At 41.5% G+C, this 19,962-nt stretch overlaps 2 protein-coding genes across 3 annotated transcripts; both read right to left on the bottom strand.

The window, feature by feature from the left end:
- Positions 1-4,240: 4,240 nt before the first annotated feature.
- LOC135440529 (nuclear cap-binding protein subunit 2-A) lies at positions 4,241-4,964 on the bottom strand. Its single transcript, XM_064699745.1, has one exon. It carries the CDS (start codon positions 4,857-4,859, stop codon positions 4,395-4,397), a length of 465 nt encoding a protein of 154 aa, XP_064555815.1. The 5' UTR covers positions 4,860-4,964; the 3' UTR covers positions 4,241-4,394.
- A 1,906-nt stretch (positions 4,965-6,870) lies between these two features.
- Positions 6,871-19,680, bottom strand: LOC135440753 (mitogen-activated protein kinase kinase kinase-like). Of its 2 annotated transcripts, XM_064700091.1 has the most exons (11): positions 19,122-19,680; positions 18,577-18,973; positions 17,892-18,514; positions 17,669-17,835; positions 17,423-17,598; positions 16,656-16,847; positions 16,462-16,573; positions 15,509-15,856; positions 10,910-11,294; positions 10,186-10,562; positions 6,871-10,121 (listed from the first exon to the last, which is right to left on the bottom strand). In XM_064700091.1, the coding sequence occupies exons 2-11, from the start codon at positions 18,850-18,852 to the stop codon at positions 9,169-9,171; spliced, it is 3,609 nt and encodes a 1,202-aa protein (XP_064556161.1). In that variant the 5' UTR covers positions 18,853-18,973; positions 19,122-19,680; the 3' UTR covers positions 6,871-9,168. The 2 variants fall into 2 exon arrangements, with proteins under 2 accessions (XP_064556161.1, XP_064556162.1); XM_064700092.1 differs by lacking the exons at positions 6,871-10,121; positions 10,186-10,562; positions 10,910-11,294 and adding an exon at positions 11,540-12,168 and having other exon boundaries at positions 19,122-19,675.
- Positions 19,681-19,962: the final 282 nt, after the last annotated feature.

The raw sequence follows: 19,962 nt of genomic DNA, 5'->3' as shown, positions 1-19,962 counted from the left end.
GTATGTATAAAAGGCAGAAGGAATCATCAGAAATGTCCATCTGTGTCCGTATAACGCGTCGATCAAGAAAACTACTTATTAGAGGTAGGGACTATAAATTTGGAACATTGGCCGTCATTTCCCATCGACGTCTTGTTTTTTTGAGCATCTCTCTGAGCTTTTTTGTGATTTTAAGTATATACTCGGCTTGCTTGCGTGTGTTTTTGTGTGTATATGCATATATGCCCGATCCAGGTTTTTTTTCTTTCAATTTTAAACATGAATTTTGTATTGCAAAATAATCTGTTTTCCAAGATATTTTCACCAATTTGAGCATTTTCGACATTCACTTAATAATATTTAATGTTCGGCGTGCCTTTTTTTCTCGTTTGATAATGGAATGCACGATGAAAGTATCAAAAATCGGTGTTTTTCTTTAAAAGTTTTCTGCTTTTCACCTTTACTTAGACTAGACAAAAATTGTATGTCAAATTTATAAAGCCAACTGGCACCTACGAATGGTCTATCGAAACTCTGGTGACAATGTGAGCTTCAAATATGGGACAATTTTACCTTAGTAGAGGGTATTACTATTTTGTCATGAAAATTGAAACACGTAAAGCCTGACATCTCTGACCCCCTTAAGAATATATATATATTCTTAATCAGTGTCAACGGCCGAGTCAATAAGGCCAAGTCCGTCTGGTAGTCAGCCTGTTTCTATGCAAGCTATTCTCTCAGTTTTAAAACTATCTTCTGGAAGCCTTGCTTGGGTATATAAAAGGGTATTTAGTATGCATTGTGCCGAAGATTGTCATTCTTCCTGTTGTAAATATTATTGATATTTAATACAGAAAATCAGAAACGAGAAATGAGCACTTGCCTCGTATCTATATTCATTTTGTTTATCGTTACTCAAATAATATTCCAAATTCGAACGGATTACGCTGGCAGAAGAAACGCGACTCCTATCCATATACAGTGGTTGGCATAATTATTATTTTGACAAGACAAATTAATTTTTATTTTTTTTAAAATATTTTTTAATACATTTTAAACAACATTGATTACACAGTTAGTTGATATTCACTTTGCTTCAAGCTATCTAAGATAATCCTATGCAGATGCACTAACCAAACGCCGATAGCCAAAAGTAGTGTCCACTGTAAGTTCTTATATGAATAACTAGCGGGTATAACCCGGCCTTGCCCGTGGCACGTATGTTATAAAATCAACAAACTTAAAACAAACAAATGAATTTGAATATAGATCTTTGAAAATTAGTTTGGGGCCGATCGGATGGTAAACAAAAAACTTTCATACAACCGTTTTCCGCCAATTTACCACTGTTGCGGGTGGAATTTTCCAAACCGCTGAAATACGTACTTATTAAGTTCTTATAAAGAGCTTTAAAAATAAGTTTGAAGCAAATCGGACACAACTTAAAACGCCGCCCAAAAAATCTTTAAATCGCATTCCCCCCGAAGAAGTTTGAATTCTGCGAAAAGTGAGAAACACGTCTCAAATGATTTTTCATATAGATCACTGGAAATGAATTTGAGCGCGAAACGTCACCCACCAAATCTCTGACCTCCATTTCCACCAAGGAGGAATGGGTTTTCCGAAAAGTGCGAAACACCCCTCAAATGAATTTGAACAAATATCTTTGAAAATAAGTTTGGGGCTGATCGGATGGTAAACAAAAAAGTTACATACAAACGTTTTTCGCGATTTTTCCACACTTGCGAGTGGAATTTCCCGAAACCCCGTCTTAACGTGCACCTTCATCACATGAGGTAACTACAGTGAAAATTTCAGCTTCCTAGCTCTTACGGTTTGGGCTGTGCGTTGATCACCAATAGTAGTCAGTCAGTCAGTCAGCATCAGTCAGTCAGTCAGTCAGGACAAACAGTTTTATATATAGAGATAATATAAAAATGTGTTGAATTTATTTGTTATCTAAAACAGCGAAAGAGTATCTCGTTTTGTTTTCAAATAAACCCTTGTGGGGTATTATAATTTTTTCATGAAAAGTGTAACGCGTAGGGGGAGACATCGCCGACCCCATAAAGTATATATGTATTTGTATTCTTGATCAGTGTCAGCAGCCGAGTTGAACTTACCATTCCCCTCCTCACTCGCAAGCCAAAATAATACCAGTGTATTTAATCTTCGGTGCAGAGTTCTTTGCTTTAATGAAGCAGCAGATGATTTTGTTAAAAGAAAACAAGTAAAAGTGCTCGTGTGGAGATTAAGCTTAACTAGAAGATACCCTGTAACCTGCTCTACATACGGACTTATTGATTTGGCTTTTTTTGAAAATTCCACTCGCAACTGTGGTTATTTGCAGGAAAACGGCTGTATACATATAAGTTGTTTACCATTCGAAGAGCTTTGTGAACATTCATTCTTAAGATTCTTACCATGTGATAACTTTGATTCCGACTTTTGGATCTTAATTCGATGGATTTCCAACTCATTTTCAAATATCCCTCTAAAAAATGACTGAAGACCTGGAGTTTAACATAGGTCGGGTAGATTTAAAATTCCACGATTTTCAAGAAATACCTAGGGGCCTACAAATGCCTTTCAAATTTGTGTGTATGTGTGATGTGTATGTGTAAATGTGATGGCTGCCTGCCAAATGTTGGCCTAAGTTCCAAATTAATAATCTCTGTAATAGTTTTATTGATCGGCGCGCTCAAACAGACATACAGACACAGATAAACATGGCTAAATAGACTCGGCCTTCTGCCCCTTACACATACATACATATTTGTACAAAACCAATATAACCAATATTTTTTACCCAATTGCAATGGGTATACAAAATTAATATGATCCCCTCTCTCTCTGTCCCTCTCTTTCAATCATGATGGTTAGGCACAGTGGCTTGGCTCTCCAGCCTAGATTCCCGAGAGACTTGTGTTCTGATTTTAGTGGCTTACTTTTTGCACTGGCTATGTGGCACACGCCAACAGGTTTTTGGCGGCAACTGCAGCTGGAAAATAGGCGAAGGCCAATTTTAAGTGAGGCGGAAATCCAAACAAAAACTGGATCTATTGTGTTCGGACAAAATGCAAATGTGCCCCAAGCGCTACTTAGGTTTTATTTGGTAGTAAAAGACCTTGACTTACCAGATGAAATTACCATGTCCAAGTCTAAGCCTAGTTTAAGTATTGCCGCAACGCGCACACACAAATACACACGTACACCCACAAACTGTTGTACAGTTTTAGGCAGATGAGCACCAAAGAAAAACAAAGCATACGAATTATGCACTTATTAGAATTCACGTTAGATTCTCGATTGTGCACCTGAACTGACGGCCGGCACTGAACTTGTCAGCTCAAGAGCAGAGGAACATTTGGCGGACCGAAATGCGAAAGATTCAAGCCAGAACAGGCCAACAGTGGCCGCCAGGTGAGCCGAAGACAAGAACGCAGCACCGACGGCCGAGCGGCTGCCGACCACCAGATGCCAGATGCCAGGCGAACAGATGCCTTTCCATTCCACTTTTTCCACTTTGGCAAGTTGCTAAAAGGCAACGGTAAAAACAAAGCCTGTATCAATTGGGGCACCTGGCCAGCAATTGGGCGCTAGCCAGATAGAAATGGAGATGCTGCTGTGGGGTACGTCGGAGGGGGAAGCAGTAGCTGCCAGAGAAAGGGAATGCCAATGGATTCTGCAATATATCTCAGTGAAAACTGTAGCTAATTGCCAGCTGGAAACAAGATTTGGTTTTAAAGTAATCTACATATGTCATTATGCATTATGCACATAAAAAGTGTTTGTCATGACTGATAAAATGAGCTAGGATACTGAAATTCGTTCTAAAGCTTCGGCGATTGTTACTGATCAATAATAAATATATTTATTGGGTTCGGAGTTGCCTCCTTTTATTATATAACAAAATTATAACAACTTCCACAAGGGTATAAAAATCGCGGAATGCTATTCTTTTCATCCGGCACGGATTCACATATGAAAATGCGTTAGAAACCAAGTTGAGTTTTCCTCATAAACTTGATATTTAGTACAGGGTCAGAAATTGTTGGGTACAACTTCTGAAAGCATGTCCAACATAACTATCATACAATATCGGAATATTTTCAAAAGAACGTATCAAACTGATATCCTACTATGTATATAGCTCCAATAGGAACAAGATGTCGGAACAATCACTTTAAAATTGGAGTTGTTCGACGCCCCGATGATTATCATTGTTTCTTATCATTTTCTTGTTCCGATTTCCAATATAAATATATATTTAACATTTGAATAAAAACATTTGTAAAGTCCTTAAGTCTAAGCCAGCTTGCATTTACATAAATGATTGATTAAATGTTGTGGCTTTGGTATAAAGTATTTGGTTTAAGGGAAATCCCTTCCTTTAATCTCGGTTTATCTTTTCTCTAGCGGTTGTCCGGATTGGGCGCAATCTTTTGTGTGAGAAGCTTGCCGTAACCGCCTCGGGCTGCATCGTAGTCTGTTCTATATTCATCGCGCACCTGTCCGCCGGTTTTGCCGCGTCCGTATTGACGGCCCTCAATGAAGCCGGCGTCCCAATCGACACGGATTAGTCGATCGTCCAGTCGCGTGCCATTTACGAATCTCATGGCGGCTTCTGCTTCTGCTCGCTTGTAATATTCCACAAAGCAAAAGCCGCAGGGCGTCTTCTTGTACTTGTCCAGGCCCATCACAATCATGCGTACATCGCCGCAGCGTGAGAAGAGTTCATGTATTTGCTCCTCGGCTGTGTAAAATGATAAATTCCCAACATAGAGTGTGGTCGAGTCTCGCAAGGAGCGCTCCTGCTCGAAGCGGGAGCCTTTGAAGTGCTGGTCACGATACGAGCTCAATTCAATAGACGTCGTCATGTTCTTGATCTTTGACAAATGCGAGAATCAACAGCAAAAAAAATCAAATATTTTTCTATTTTGGCTCAGTAGTTATGTGAATATTGCTTTATATGTGACATTTGAAGATGTGCATACTAGTTCGAAGGCTGCGAGCTTTGAAAAGTTAAATATGGCTCGATATACGATTTGAACTAGAGAATTGCGCGGGCCGTGCTTTTTTCGTGGTCATTTGGGCAAAATACGACTATCGCAAATATGCTCAGCCCTATCTCGAGCTATCGATACGAATAACACATATTCATTCGCCCGAACCCAATAAAATTAGGGACATAGTTAAATAACGAAAAAGTGATAATGGTGATGCTCGTAAATGCTGAGTTTAATGAAAATCTATTGAAAAACAGAATATTCTGCCCCACAAGAACCTACTTTTCGTTTTGTTCCCAAGGCAGCTATTTGATATGGTGGTCGGAATGTTGATAAGATTTTGCATGTATGTAGGGAGCATAGTGAAACTTATAAATTCCGAGTTTGGTCTAGATATCTTCAAAAACAAAAAAGTTCTCCATCCAAGAATATACTTTTCGACCGATCGTACCTTCCGCAAATATATATTATTATATATTATACTATCGCAAGATATATTAATAAACAAATAAAAGTTGTTCATACTTTTCAACCCATCGTTTCTATGGCAGCTTTATGATAAAGTGTTTCGATGTTGATAGGAATTTGCATATATGTAGGGCGCATATTGAAACTTTTAAATGTCGGTTTTGGTCTAGATATCTTGAAATACCAAAAAGTTTTCCAAACGAGAAAACCCCTGTTTAACACATCGTTTCTATGGCAGCTATTTGATTTAGCGCTCCGATCCGGCCGGTACCGACATCTCTTTATGGGATCGGACATATCTTATGGCAAAATGATAATACCCTTTACCTGCATATAAAAATGTCTTGACTAAAAATTCAAGAAGCTGTTCTACGAACCTAGGTTTTGGTTTCAATCATTGTTCGCCCATTCATCCCTAATTTAAATGAAATTTATAAGGTAGAACTATCCATTTTTTGCATTTAATATATTATATAAAATATAATATGGAACTCGTATCTTGTAGCAAATGGGAACATACACAATATGTTATATTTTCGTATATTTTTTTATTTATTGAAATTATTTCACTCATGCTCGAAATATTGCGAAACTATCTTTAGCGAAAATCAAAAAATTAAACATTTATGCCATATTAAATTACCAAAGAATTTTTTGAAGGTGAAGGATTAAAGTCAGCTAATCCAGGTTCGACTTATGGTAAACCAGAAATTGGAATTCGGGGCACAAACCGTTTTATTTTTTTTTAATTTGAGGACTTTAAGCTAGAATCGAAAATCTGTATTCAAGGTGTTTAATTTTACTTTTTTGTAATTATTAATAATGTTTCCCGAAATTTTAAAAATTGTTAAATGTTTTTAAGGCAAAAAAGTAAAAATCAATGTTAGTGCTTTTGGTAACTTTTTTACTTCCGAAACCTTTCGAAACATAACTGACAGTCTGACACTTTGGTCTAAATTACATACAGATTTCTAATTGCTAATATCGTTGAGCCTCGTTTTTTCAATGTCCGTTTAAGGCGGCATTCAATTATAGTTCGCAAGTTTGGGTTTTTTGGCCGAACCCAGGGTTTGAGGCAATATTTTTATTTGATGCTTGGAAATAATATTGTAAAATTGGCTATTCTCTGGCATGCTGCTCGCGATAGTTTCAGTACTCTGAATATCATAAATATACTTGATCGATTGAAAAATATAAAACATATGATGCACCAAGGTTCGGGCGCATACCTGGCTTCCCAGATGCCGAAAATCAGGATCACAAACCTAACCTTGAGGTAAGGCGTTGGTTCGAACCGTGAAGCGAAACCCTAAAGGTTTTTGTTTGATTTGCAGACTTGGAGGACACAGGGTTAATAAACTGTATTCAACGTTATTTCCTGTCTTAAATTACATAAAAAAGTAAATGGAAAATGTTTTGTATAAAAATAGTTTTGTTTATTCATAATGTTTCGCTTCGTCTTTTGTTTTGGTTTTGGTCTCTGAATGATCGAAATAAATTGTTAATTATTAATTGCTAGTTTGTACATAAAAATAAGTCGCAAGTAGCATTTATTATTGCATATCTTAAGGCGCGCGCGCGCGACTTGCTGCCCTCGCACCTACCGCGAACTACAGGACCGAACTTAGGTGCAACTCAAACACACAGAAGCCAAAAACTTGCAATAATCAATGAATCGTGCAACAAAAGGCAATTACGCTACGAGTTTAATATTGGTTAACTGGTTTCTGTTATCTTGATTTTGTGTTTGTTTCACATTTTGTTTTTAGGCAAATTGAATAAATAGCACATACTTCGTTCGAAAGTTGTGTGAGTGCAAGGTTTGCTTAACATATTGTTTTGGGTTTCAAATTCCCTTCTTTGTGAGCATGAACAACAATTTGTCTAAATAATAGTATTAACTGTTATAAGGTTTAAGCTTTTATCGCAAGCTAGAGGCTATTGATGCAAACAATTCATTTAACAAACAAAATTAGAACAGGCATTGAAAAATAAGTTCATATTTTCGATTAGCATGGCAGCGCCATCTAGTGACGCGTGTTTGCAATGCAAGTGTCGTCTACAGGTTGCTTTTTGTCGCCAGAGGGCGCTGCCGATGCTTGCTAATCGAATCGATTGTATATAATAAGCGGGACACATTGAATTAGTATATAAGAGTGTCTATATATATGCATATATAAGTAGTTTACATATCTGTAGATATACACATGCGTATATCGCATATCAATCGGGATTTAGTAGTCAAATTGCATGTGATTATATATGTATGTTTCGAATTGTGGAAAATAGCGCAGAATTACAATTTGTTATGCTACATACATACATACATACATATATTATGTGTATGCAACTCGTTATTTTATCCTATTTTATATTACGCTTATACATATACAAATGTATATATCATTTGGGATTATAAATCGATAAACTATTTTGAAACTACGGCTAATGATTTAGCAACGCTTTTATATCGGGCTACATATCATTTACATATATATATTTATATTATTTATATATGTGTGTATATATATCTATATGTATGTGTAAACATTTTCTTCAGACTTAAAAATGGAGTTGTTATTGGTGTAGTTTAGTTTATAATTACATGTTGTATTATTGTTAAAGGTTTTTGTTTTTATTTTGTTTTGCTTTTGTTTGGGCGTGGCATAAGGCTGGCATCTAATCAAAGAACGCAATTGGGGACAGTCGACTATATACTTGCATACATAGGTTAATATTTATATATTATATATATCGCGTTATTCATTAGCTTTAACATTGGGCCAATCATACAAGAATGAATGAGATTAACTTCTCACGGAGTTTCAACTTCTATTCACGCTATATTTAAGGCAAATCGCACAAGTCAGGGGTCGTATATAACTCTGGTATATAATGTTCTTACAAATACATATTTATCAATACATATTATATATATATATATATATATATATATATATATTGATATATATATCTATATACATATAATAAAATTTACGCGTAAACAACTTGAAGACTAAATACCATATGGTATATGCACATATATATATTTGAGTTACGTGTAGAAATAAACTGAACCTTTCTCATATGCCATATATACATATGTGCCTTTAAGTTAATTGCAAATCTCTGTGGCGCGCTTATTCCATGACAATATGGAATTCAGTCGGGTAATATTTAAAGCTGATATTGCAGATTTAGATTTTTGGATTTGGTGAGTACAACACATCGACACAGGCGGACAGGAAAATAAATGTCAAGGACCAATCGGTTGACATTTAAAAACTTATCCACATTTAATTCAGATGGACATAGAGTGCCAATTTGGTGATATCAGCATGTTATAAAGCAGATCTGTCAAGTGTGTGTTAACCGTCGGCTCCTTTTCTTGGATTAGCTGTACTATCAAATCTAAATCGTGTGTGTGTGTGTGTGGGTCTGCGCTCTTGCTCTAATCCACGCATGCTTGAGGTATCAATGTACTTAAAAACTGTCTGCCATCCCACTCGCATCCCCTATTGCCGTCTCGTTTCTTTCAGAGCCGGTACTCGTAGTGCGCGGAACGTGAACGCCGCGCCCCCGAGTACCAGCGATATGGCACCCGCTGCTGATGCAACGCTAGGCCCAGAGCCAGGCCGGAGGCACCACCGGCGCTGCCGATGTCCGCCCCGGGACTGCGCGCCAACTGCAGCGTCAGCGCCAGACGCGCCTGCTAGGAGGATGATGAGGCGGATGGCGATGGTGTGCTGGCGCTAGATGTGTGTCGATGCCGTCGTTGATGCTGCTGCTGCTGCTGTTGGGGCAACTGTGTCATCCCCGGCGATGTCATGCGTCGGGCCAACGTGCCAACGGGCAGTGTATTGGCATCCAAATAGGCCTCCGGGCTGAATCGCACGCGACTATGCTGCGACCCTATGGACCCCTCCTTGGCACTCAAATACGAGCTGTCGTCGCTGGTGAGCGAATCGGGCGGCGTTGGATTTGTGGGCGTGCCCTGCTGCGACGAGATGCTGCCATTAAGCGTGCTGCTGTTGTACTTCTTGAGCGAGCTGCGCAGCTTGCCCTGGCTGATCGCCACTGGCGTCGGCGCCAGCGTCGGGTGCTGTTGTTGTTGTTGCTGCTGCTGCGTATACTGCAGCTGATAGCTGAGCGTGTGCTGCTCGAAGGGCAAGCTGGCGGGACGTGTGACAGGCGCATATTTGCTGCTGGCCAGCGGGCTGTGCAGCATTCGATTGATTAGCTTGGGCGAACCGGCGTAGAACTCCTGTTTGGTGGGCGTCACCGTCGGGATTTGTTTCGCTGGCGCCGGCGGTTCGCAATCATATTCCACATTGAGATTAACATTAAGATTGAGATTGTTGTAATCGTAGAGCAGCTCCTCGTGCTCCAGCGGCACATTCGAGTTGTTTGACACAGTTGAGGGCGTTCGGCGATGGCCCCCAGCACTGACCCCCATTTGGGGAACGCGCGGCGGCGGCGTGCGCGTTTGGAGCGGCGGCAACGCTGCCACCGCCGGCACCTGCACCGGCACCACTGGCGCCTCATACTGATAGTCATAGTAATCGGGCAGCCGATGATTGTAGTCGTACGAATAGTCCGGATACGATTTACAATCGCGCTCATATGCGAAATTTAGCTCTGGTCGATACGGAAAATAATTGGAACCTGCAACCAAAAAGAGCAAGCGAATCAATTGTGTGTGCCCCAAAATTGAGAGAGAGCCTCCTACCAAAATAGCCATTACGATAGGCGCCGCCATCGTTGGAGTAGCTGGGCCCGTTGCGCAGATAATCGGCCGGGGCATATAGTGGAGGTGGCCCAATGCCTCCGCCCACGCGAAACTCCTCAAAAACGTCGGCATTGTTGCAGCTGCTGCTGCTGAGCTTGCGGCGGGGCGACGGCGTCGGCGGCTGTGAGCCTGCATAGAGCATCGCAACGGCCTGTGGCTGAGGTTGTGCCACAGTTGTTGGCACCACCGACGCCTGGTGCAGCTGGTGCTGCGGCGTGCGCTGCACGGGTGTGTAATAAATTTGACTGCCACCCACGCGCCGCTGTGCCACTGACTGCAGCTTGGGCGTGGCCATGGACGTGTCCAGCGGCGAATAGCTGCAGTGGCAAATAGATGCATGAGATAAGAGATGATAAAAACAGCATTATAAGAGTAACTTGTAATAATGACAGGCACATAGAAAATGCTGCCTAACATGCAGATCAGCAGATGAAAACATTAATAAAAAACCAAAATGGTTTGATTAGTTAAAGTAGATGCTAACATATAAACATGATGTAAACTTTGACTTCAAAGAAAATATATCATATTGTCAATTATTAAACGGCAAGCTAAACATAACGATCAATTAATAGAAACTTGAAAAAGGTTTGCTTAAAGTGCCTGTTAACTTATTCGAAATTAAGAAACGAAAGTATGTAATATATCCTTATAATCCACTTACCGAACAGCATTATTCTTGTTGGCCAGCTGATGGGCCGCATCCAGCTGCTGTTCGCTTTGGTCGGTCTGGTCCGGCTCCTGCTCCTCGATAGTGGCCTTGGGTGCTGCCTTCAGAGCGGGCAGTTCACTGAGCAGCGTGGGATGCACGGGCGAGACATTCGACATGCGGACATCATAGCCAGCGGCGACGCCTGCGAGTACCGATGCCATATTGTACAGAAGCAGCTCGATCACGGAGAGCTTTGGCTTGCGGGCCGAGTCGCCGGCGTAGAGCGTCGGCAGCGGCACGTTGCTGGTAAAGCGGCTGAGCAGATACGGCGATGGCGACATGATGGGCATATTGGCTGGTCCTGGGCGCCAGTCCTCCTTGCTGTTGCCCTGATAGCCTGTGTTGTGGCGGCGGGTTCCCGAGTGCAGGCAGCGGCGTGAACAGTTGACGAAACAGTGTTGAGAAACGTGTGGCTAAACTGTTACTTGGAGTTTGGTGTTGGTAAGTAGTCGAGTAGCTTAGGGCAAAGGGTCCAGGGGGGGGGGGGGGGGCACCGCAGGCAAAAACCAACCTACACCGCATTAAAGATTCAAGAGCTTGGGGCTGGGATCAGGCATTTTCAGCAGAATTAAAAGTGGTATATTTTCTCATTTTAATTGTTTTATTGTCAGTTTCGGTTTCAGTGTATTGTTGGAGTTGTTCTTGATTTTTTTTATTATTATTATATCTTTCTTTTTTGTTTGGTTTGTCCAATGAAAATACACAAGTATACAAAGTACATTAAAGTAAAACGTAGGAAAACAAACAAATAAACTAAGAAAAAAAACAAGAATACTCTAGCCGCAAAAGCTCGACTAGCAGATACCCTGTATTCAGGACAAAAAAAGTCATACCTCTTCCTCATCAGGTAAAAAAGTTTGTCAAACTCGTCTTAAAAATATGCTTTAAAGACATGAATAGTTGGAAATAATCTTGATTTGCATATGGTAAACGTAAATGCAATCTTAGATTGGCAGGTTTATACAGACAGACGTACTACTTGGAATAAGCACACATATACGTTTATTTTATGGACATATATACGGCGTTATCCATATCTTGATACAATATGACACCTTTTAAATGGATACAGGGTATAAATCAAAACTGAACTCTATCATTAAAAGCTTGCATACAATAATACATAAGATGTTTTCTTGATGTTGCGTTTCTCATCATTTTCATCACAGTTTTTTTTTCTGTTTTCGTTTTGTTTTCTTTCAAATCAAATACTAAAAGTTGACAAAAGCCAATTGCAATTCAATTAAAATCAATGTAAATAAAACTGCACAAAATACCAAATGAAAATCTACAAACTTTAAAGATTGGAAATGAATAGAGAAAAGTAGCTGAAATGGACTAATTCTGGCTAACTTCTTGCTGAACTCAAATGTAAATGTAAAAAAATGCCATACGACTAAAGCTAAGCTCAACTAAGATGTTTGTAATGTTTCTCGTAAGTATATAAATATTTTGTTTATATTATATTAGATATGTAGTCATAAAAAAAAATTGTTCACTTAAATGTCAAAAGTGTTTTATAAATACATCATTTTGTGGTGCTGCAAACAATTCTTCAAATTTTCACTCCATTGTGTAAGCAGAGAACGCGCAAGCAATCCGTTTATATATCAAGCTTTATCATTTACATGGACCTGAGCATATTCGTTTACACATTAAATAACTTGACAAGCCATTTTGTTTTCATCCAACAATGCTACTGCTGCCAACCATTATATAGATCTTGTTAAGTTTCGATTCTCTCTTTCACTGGTCTGTCCTATCTCCGAATTTTGCATCGCTTATGGTCTTGGGGCTATTGTACCTGAGGTAATGCTTTAAAAATAGTTCCTTTCACTTCCGCAGTGGTTATTAATTCGCTAAACTCTTTAGGACACAGCTCATATTTAGTTTCCCAGAAGTCGTATTATATTCTAGTCTAGATCTATACTTTTGGCATTTTTTGCCAGTCTGGAGAGTTGCCAATATCATTAAGATAACATATCTCTGTCTTCTGGTATATTTTATTAGCTGTTCGCTTCAGATCTCGACTCAATCGCTTTCCTTGGCAGTTGGCAATAAACTCTTGAGAACAAATCGGAATGTACTTTGGTTTATTGCGCGAAATTTTCGAAATCAACTGCATTTTGGTAGTTATTAGTTATCTGCGCTTTTTAGAGCGCGTATTAGATTCTTCGTCAAAACCAACTCTTAAACCAATAACCTTTTGAACTTCTTTATCTGGGATGAATATAAAGAAAAGCGAATGCTGACAATTTTTCCATCAAGCTAGTTTTTCTAGCCGATTAAAGATGAAATTTTTGTCAAAGCTTTTTCCACTATTCAACGCTGATGTTAACAGTTCTGATAAATGTCATATAAAGTTCAGATCCAGCTTTTTCAAAGTATTCACGTCGATTCCTCTCTGACCACATAGTTATACTCATTCCGAGTCGAATAGGTAATTTGCGGAGTTGCTTTGAGCTGTGGCCGAAATCTTTGCTTACACATGGAGCAGTTAAAAGATCAAATGAACAAACGAAAGTTCCTTGTAATTTGTTATTGTAATATGTATGCAAGTAGTTAGGAGCTAGTGCTTATATGTGTGTGTAGTTGTGTGTGCATGATATAGCTTAATCTATGGTTTTAATATAAAACAATGGGCTTGTTGCTAGCAGTATACATATATATATACATATACATAAATATATATATACACATGTATTTGATTATTGATGCAGGACTGCGACGATGCACGGCGTTGACCACAACAACCACCACAACAAGTAGAACTGTCAGATAGAGCCGATATACACGCACGCACACACACACACACGCACAGAGACACAGTCGTGCCACATGCCACATGACACACGCACATTCAGACGCGTTCCAATTGCTCACAGGATTGCGTTTGGGGCTTTTTGCTTTTGCGCTTCGTGGAGCGTCCTGTTGTGGACTTGCCCGTTGCCAATTCCGTTTCATATGGATCAATGGCACAAAAATCGGCAGTGCTTCCGCTGCCAGCTCGGGCCATTTGATTATCGGACAGTTTAGTGTATTTCTTTTTGGAACCGCGCGTGAATAGATTCATTAGGGATCTGATTTTGATGCCACTCGTCGAGTGCTGCTGCGCCGGCTGTAGTTGCTGCGGCGGTTGTTGCAACTGCTGGCTGCTCGACACCACAGTGGCTGGCGCTTCCACGGACTTGGATTTGGTGATGTACCTGAGTTTTTGCTTTTTCTTCGTGTGCTTACTGTCCTGTCGCTGCTGCTCGGCCAGCAGATGCTTCTTCATCTTGATCACATCCGGATGCGGCTGGACGTCGAGCATGCGCCGTGTGTGCAGTATGGAGTTCTCATGGATGTGGGTACCATTCTGTGCGGTTGTAGCTGCTGCAACCTCTTTGTTTGCATTGTGATCGTCGTTATCGTTTTCGTTATCGCTGCGATTCAAATGATCGTTCCAGTCGTCATCGTTATCGTTGTCGCTGGAGCTGTAGTTTGTGCCAAAGCTAATGGATGCAATGGACGCCTGATGCTGGCTCTGGGCATCGCCTGTCGCTGAGGGTGTGGCATGCGGCGGTGACTCAAATGTGGGCGAGTTCATTTGAAAGGTAACCGAACTTTTTCGCGACGTCGAGCAGTTGGGGCGCGTCTGGCTAACTGACGCTGAGGTGTCTACCGTTGAGGACGAATGCTCCGAGGAGCAATGTGAGTTAATATTGCGCTGCTCATCTTCCATCTCACGTTCCTGCTCCCGCTCCTCTTCATCCTTGTCACGGTCGGAGCTATTTGGTTGTTGTCGGAAAAAGCAGTGGCGCGGAAATTGCGAACCGGACGCATTCCGCTGAAAGCGACTCTCCAGTACATCCTCCGAATCATCATAGTTATAGTCAGCCCTCGGCTCGGTGAGACGCGTGGCGGAGCTGTACATGGTCAAGTCACCACTCGATTTGGAATTCACACGATCAGTGCTGGCCAATATCTTCTTGGCCACATCCCGATAGAAGGCACGATCGTACGTATTATTATCGCCTCTCTCGAGCGAGGAGAGCACCAACGGCGACATTATCATCGTTGGCGTTGTGGCCGTCATCTGCGCTACGGGCTGCACAAATTGACTATCCAGCGAGAGTTTTTTGCGGCCTACAGCAGGACTGTTGCCCAGGCTGCCGCCATAGGAAGAGCCTCCAACAACGGGTGCCATTGCGACAGCGGAGGCGCTTGATTTTAAGAAATGAAAACAGCCCGTTGTCGGCGTTAGGGTATCCGTCTCGGAGCTATCGTCCGAGAGCAGATGCACAACATTGTTTGCACTATAGGGCAGATCCAGACCATAATCCTGGCTGCGGGCGCGACCATAAATGCTATTGGCAGGCGTTCGGTTTGCTACGTTGTGGTTGTTGTTGCTGTGATTGCCGTTTAATCGTGGCGATACATTGGATGAAATGATGCTGTTGGTATTAGTTTTGTGGTTGTTGTTGTTGTTAAAAATGTGATTACTATTGTTGTTGTTGTTGTTGTTGATGTTGTTGTTGTTGTTGGTATGCAGTATTAAATATGGCATACCTGTGGCCACACCAGCGCCCACCGCACCCATGGCCGCCACACTGCCGCCCAAATACATGGGCGATGTGGGCGTTGAGCCGCCAGCAATGCTGCCCACGTTGGAGCTGCCCAGCAGCTGAGAAGACTTTGTTGTTGCAGCTATCGCTGTCGCCCCTGTTCCAGCTGTCCCTGCGGCAGCCGCATTTAACTGCTTCTTGTCCAGATTCGGCGCACTCTTACTGAATGATGAGTGCGTGGAGCTTTGCGCCGGCCACTCGGGCTGGCCGCCCAGCTGCGGTGGCAGCAGCGAGCGCTCGCGCTGGTGCATCGTCGATGGTCCCCAGGTTTTGTTTTTGTGCCCATCGGTGACTGTCCCATGCACCCAAACAAAAAACAAAGTAAACCAAAGCGGAAAGATCAAAGAATAGAAAGAAAAAAAAAAGAACAGAAAAATATACAAATCAATAAATAATAATATAATCAAAACTAAGATTCATTAAACAAAATCTACAAATTTTAAATTTCCATGTGGAACGTTCGGAATTGAAACATTGAACATGTTTTATGTTTCTTTCGTATTAGTTAGCAAACAGATTTAATCTCTGTGATGCTGTTTTTCCGACCTTTTCGGTAACCGATAAGTGATTAAGGTGCTTAGTAATAAAATTCTATGTTCAATTTCCCTCCATTGCGCTAATAAAAACTGATTTAAATGCTCATTTGTTGCTTCATTCCAGTTCGTTTCAGTAACCTTCTAAATTTTTTTTTGGGCACACATTTTTATTATAATATCAATTAAATTGTTCTAAGACATGCAGATCAGATGATTCAGTTAATTGATCTGATTTCATTTTATTAAAAAAAAAAACAACAAGCTGAAACTGGAATTGCAAACATACTGAAGTGGAGAAGCCTTTTGGGAAAACCCTGACGCGGAATTGTATCAATTTTGCTCTAAAATGTGTTCTACTCACGTGTCACAATACGCAATCTGGATAGGGAGGGCGAGCCAGGTGGCTCCACTTTGTCGCAGACGGCCGTAATTGTGTGCCGGAACTCCGTTGGCAGTGATATCTGCAGCGCTTTCTGTGATAAATAGAAGGAATATAAGGTATAAAAAGATTCCAAGGGGGTTAACAAAATAGAAATTGTAATTTATTTGGTTTACCTTTTTACTCTTTTTGGGCTTCCGCTTTGATGGCACCGGCACAGGGACTGACACTGGCTGCATCATTAGCTCGCGTCCGAGTATATTTATTTCGCGCTGACGTAACTGCTCCTCGAGCTCATGTAGCTTATTGGCCTTTTCCAGCTGCTTCTTTTGCATGAGTACCAGCTGCTCCTCCTTGTTGCGCAGTTCCTATTGGATGAGAAAACGGAAAAACTGACAATGGGGATCTTTAGTGCAGGGGCGTTCAGTACCCAACTGACTGTCTGGCAAATGGCAAGTCATGCAATTATTGTGGCGGTTGTTGGCATACGGAGAGGGGTGCCGAGTGCCGGGTGCGGTTGGCGTGGGGGTGGGGGAAAATAACTTAAAGCACACAAAACTCGAATAGCAATGACCAAAATAACATTAACAGAAACGAAGTAAATTTAATTAAAACGGAACAAAACGAACGGCAAAAATGTTTTTCCCTTTTTTGGAACATGGCGCGCTTACCTCTTCGATGGTTTGAAAACGCTTAACATGGTTTGAAGTTGGGTAACAAATATTGACGGAAAAGTTGATAGAAAAAAATCGGTAAATCAAATGATTAGACAATTTTGTTTATGTGAGAGCTAAAGAGATATTAACATGTAAAAATACAAAACTAAAGATAGAGGGAGAGAGCGAGAGTTTCCTATCGAGGCACTAATAGAGAATAGACGACGATATTGTTGAATTGGGAATATTTAAAATTGGGAGTGCATTGTGGGTTTTTGGACGGATACCTTCTCTTTTTCGCGCAGATCGTGCAGCACCTCAGCAATCTCTTTTTTCCACAGTTCCTGTAGATGGTGAAAGGATTCCTGCGGCGTTAGCGTAAACTTTGAGCACGCGCTACTCTCCAGCTGTTCAATAATCTTCTTAAAGTCAGGCCGTCTATGCGGATCGCTTTCCCAGCAACCTGCAATGGGTTAGCAACGTTAATATTTGGATTTACATTTTGTATACGTAGACACTAATATTTCACTCACTTTTCATTAGGGCACCCCAAGTTTCGGGGCAGGTTTTTGGTATCGGCAACGTTAGTGTATTTACAGCGACGCCATACGCAACGGAGAGCGGATCGAAACCTTTGTAGGGCGTCTCGCCTGTGATCAGTTCCCAGAGGAGCACACCATAGCTCCACACATCCGATGATCTGTAGATACAATTATTTGCATTCAACTTAATTTTGTTAATATTGTGTCCACTTACTTGGAGTACATGCTCCGACTAATGACCTCGGGCGGCATCCAGGCATAGGTGCCAGCAGCGCTCATGCACTGTGTGTTGTACATTTCTCGCGCGAGGCCAAAGTCGGTTATTTTGAGCGTTTTATGATGCAACTGGCTCCCCTCGATGGCCTCAAAGATGAGCACATTGGAGGACTTCAGGTCGCGATGTATAATAGACATGGGCGCCTCGCTGTGTAAATAATTCATGCCGCGAGCAATTTGAATGGCCCAATCGACGAGAACATCAGGCGGAATTTTGCCAGCGAGTATGCGATTCAGGCTGCCGCCTCGTGCATATTCCATGACAAGACACAGTTTGGTCTTCAAACAGACACCGCGCAGTGCCGCGATATTACGATGTTTAAGTGGCCAGAATAGTTTGGCCTCCTGCAGAACATTGTCACGCATGCGTTGCATATCATCTTCGCCAGTTTGATGGGCTATCTTAATGGCAACCTCCTCGTTATCATAAAAGCCACGATGTACTTTGCAAAAGCCACCAGATCCAATCACCTCCTTAATGTCCAGCTCTGAGTAGTCAATTTCATGCGGCAACTCTAACGGATCCGCGTCTGTTACAAAGTTTCGGGGGAAAACACCGACCTGCCAATGGTTAAAGACTTAGAGACTGGCTATTATCCTTTACTGATTACCAATAACTGTACCTTATCACCGATCTTGCCTGTCCACCAGCCCACATCGCCAGACACTTCACTGTCCGTGGAGAGGACAACAACGATTTGTCCCCGTCGCAGTGTCAGCTCATCCTCGCCCTGTGCATCGTAGTCGTACAGTGCCGTCCACAAGCTAGCTTCAGCGCCCAGTGCCGACTCTTCAACACCAAGACCGTTCGCTGCCGTTGCGGCAGCTTCATCTGAGGTGTCGGCATGTTGCTGATTGTTGCTGTTGTCAACGTGCTGCTCCTCGCTAATAGGGAGCATGGCCAGTGCTGCTGCTCCTTTTTGTGCTGCTGCTAAACGATTTGCCGTCGCCTGATCTCGGCCAGCATCAAAAGCTTAAACATGGACGCGCGTTTCTTTATAGAAACTCGAGCCCGTCCAACTGCAATGACGCAGAATCTTGATAAGCAACAGAATAAAAAAACAATAACACGAAGGCAGGCAATGTCGCGCTGCATTTGCCCCCACCCACCGTCACAAACGACCATCACCACACCCACTTGGCAGCATGCGCGCGTTTTGTTACTTACACAGGTCTGTTTTGCCGATTTGGCTGCACAGATTTCACTCCTTTAGCTGCTGCCAGTTGCACTTGTCCCACCCGCCCCCTCAGCCAAAAGCACGCACGCACTGCGCACACAATAGAAAACAATCAGAGACAACACACATACACGCACAGAAGTACACGGGATGCTACTGAACTGGAAGAGGTATTGGCGCAGCTTGATGTATTAGGGCTTTGCTCGAGCTGGAATCAGCTCTGTGATGACTTTAAAATATTTGGTTAGCTTCGAACTTATTTCAAATAATTTGCGTTTCTTTTTTTGTTTTTTTTTTTCGTTTTTATCGTTTGCGTGCGTGAGTGTATGTGAGTCTTTATGTCTGCTGTTTGCTGCTCGTTGGCTGTTTCGTTAAGTTATATCGTTCTGGAGTTGCAAGGCTCTTATCTCAATATCTTCGGCTTAGCTTTAGCACTTTAGCAATGTATCGATTTCTGCTTTCGTATATGTTTCTTAAACATAAAAAAAACTTATGTTGAGAAAAAGTTGCAGATAGAATTATATCGACGGGCGATAGACGTCCGACACACAACGAGCAATTATGGTGGTTGGCCGATATATTGGCAATGAGACGTTAAGTGTAGAAAATACTAAAAATACTAGGGCTGCTTTGCATTAACAGACTTTTGGGTCATTTTTGCGTTCACTGTTAACGCAACAACATGAGAATACAGTGCTACCGTACATTTTTGGAACAATAACATAAGTAACATATGTGGTAGCTTGGGTTCACAGCCTCATAAAAGTAAATATACGCGTTTATATATTGTTATATATATTTACGATTTGCATCAAACTTATTGATGTACTA

This window comes from Drosophila montana, unplaced genomic scaffold (assembly GCF_035044405.1).
Source record: "Drosophila montana isolate Dmon_TW-CO22-7 unplaced genomic scaffold, ASM3504440v1 contig_1624_1, whole genome shotgun sequence".
NCBI classification, from domain to species: domain Eukaryota; kingdom Metazoa; phylum Arthropoda; class Insecta; order Diptera; family Drosophilidae; genus Drosophila; species Drosophila montana.
Note: the sequence above shows the minus strand (reverse complement) of the source record. Positions and strands in the feature narration are given on the sequence as shown.

What these genes read in the sequence shown, in the direction of transcription:
- LOC135440753 (XM_064700091.1), bottom strand. Translation starts at nt 18,852, where the DNA reads ATGCTCCCTATTAGCGAGGAGCAGCACGTTGACAACAGCAACAATCAG. An exon ending in ATCTGCGCGAAAAAGAGAAG is followed by an intron (nt 16,848 to 17,422) that starts GTATCCGTCCAA and finishes CTCATCCAATAG; the next exon opens with GAACTGCGCAACAAGGAGGA. An exon ending in AGCCCAAAAAGAGTAAAAAG is followed by an intron (nt 16,574 to 16,655) that starts GTAAACCAAATA and finishes TATTTATCACAG; the next exon opens with AAAGCGCTGCAGATATCACT.
- LOC135440529 (XM_064699745.1), bottom strand. Translation starts at nt 4,859, where the DNA reads ATGACGACGTCTATTGAATTGAGCTCGTATCGTGACCAGCACTTCAAA.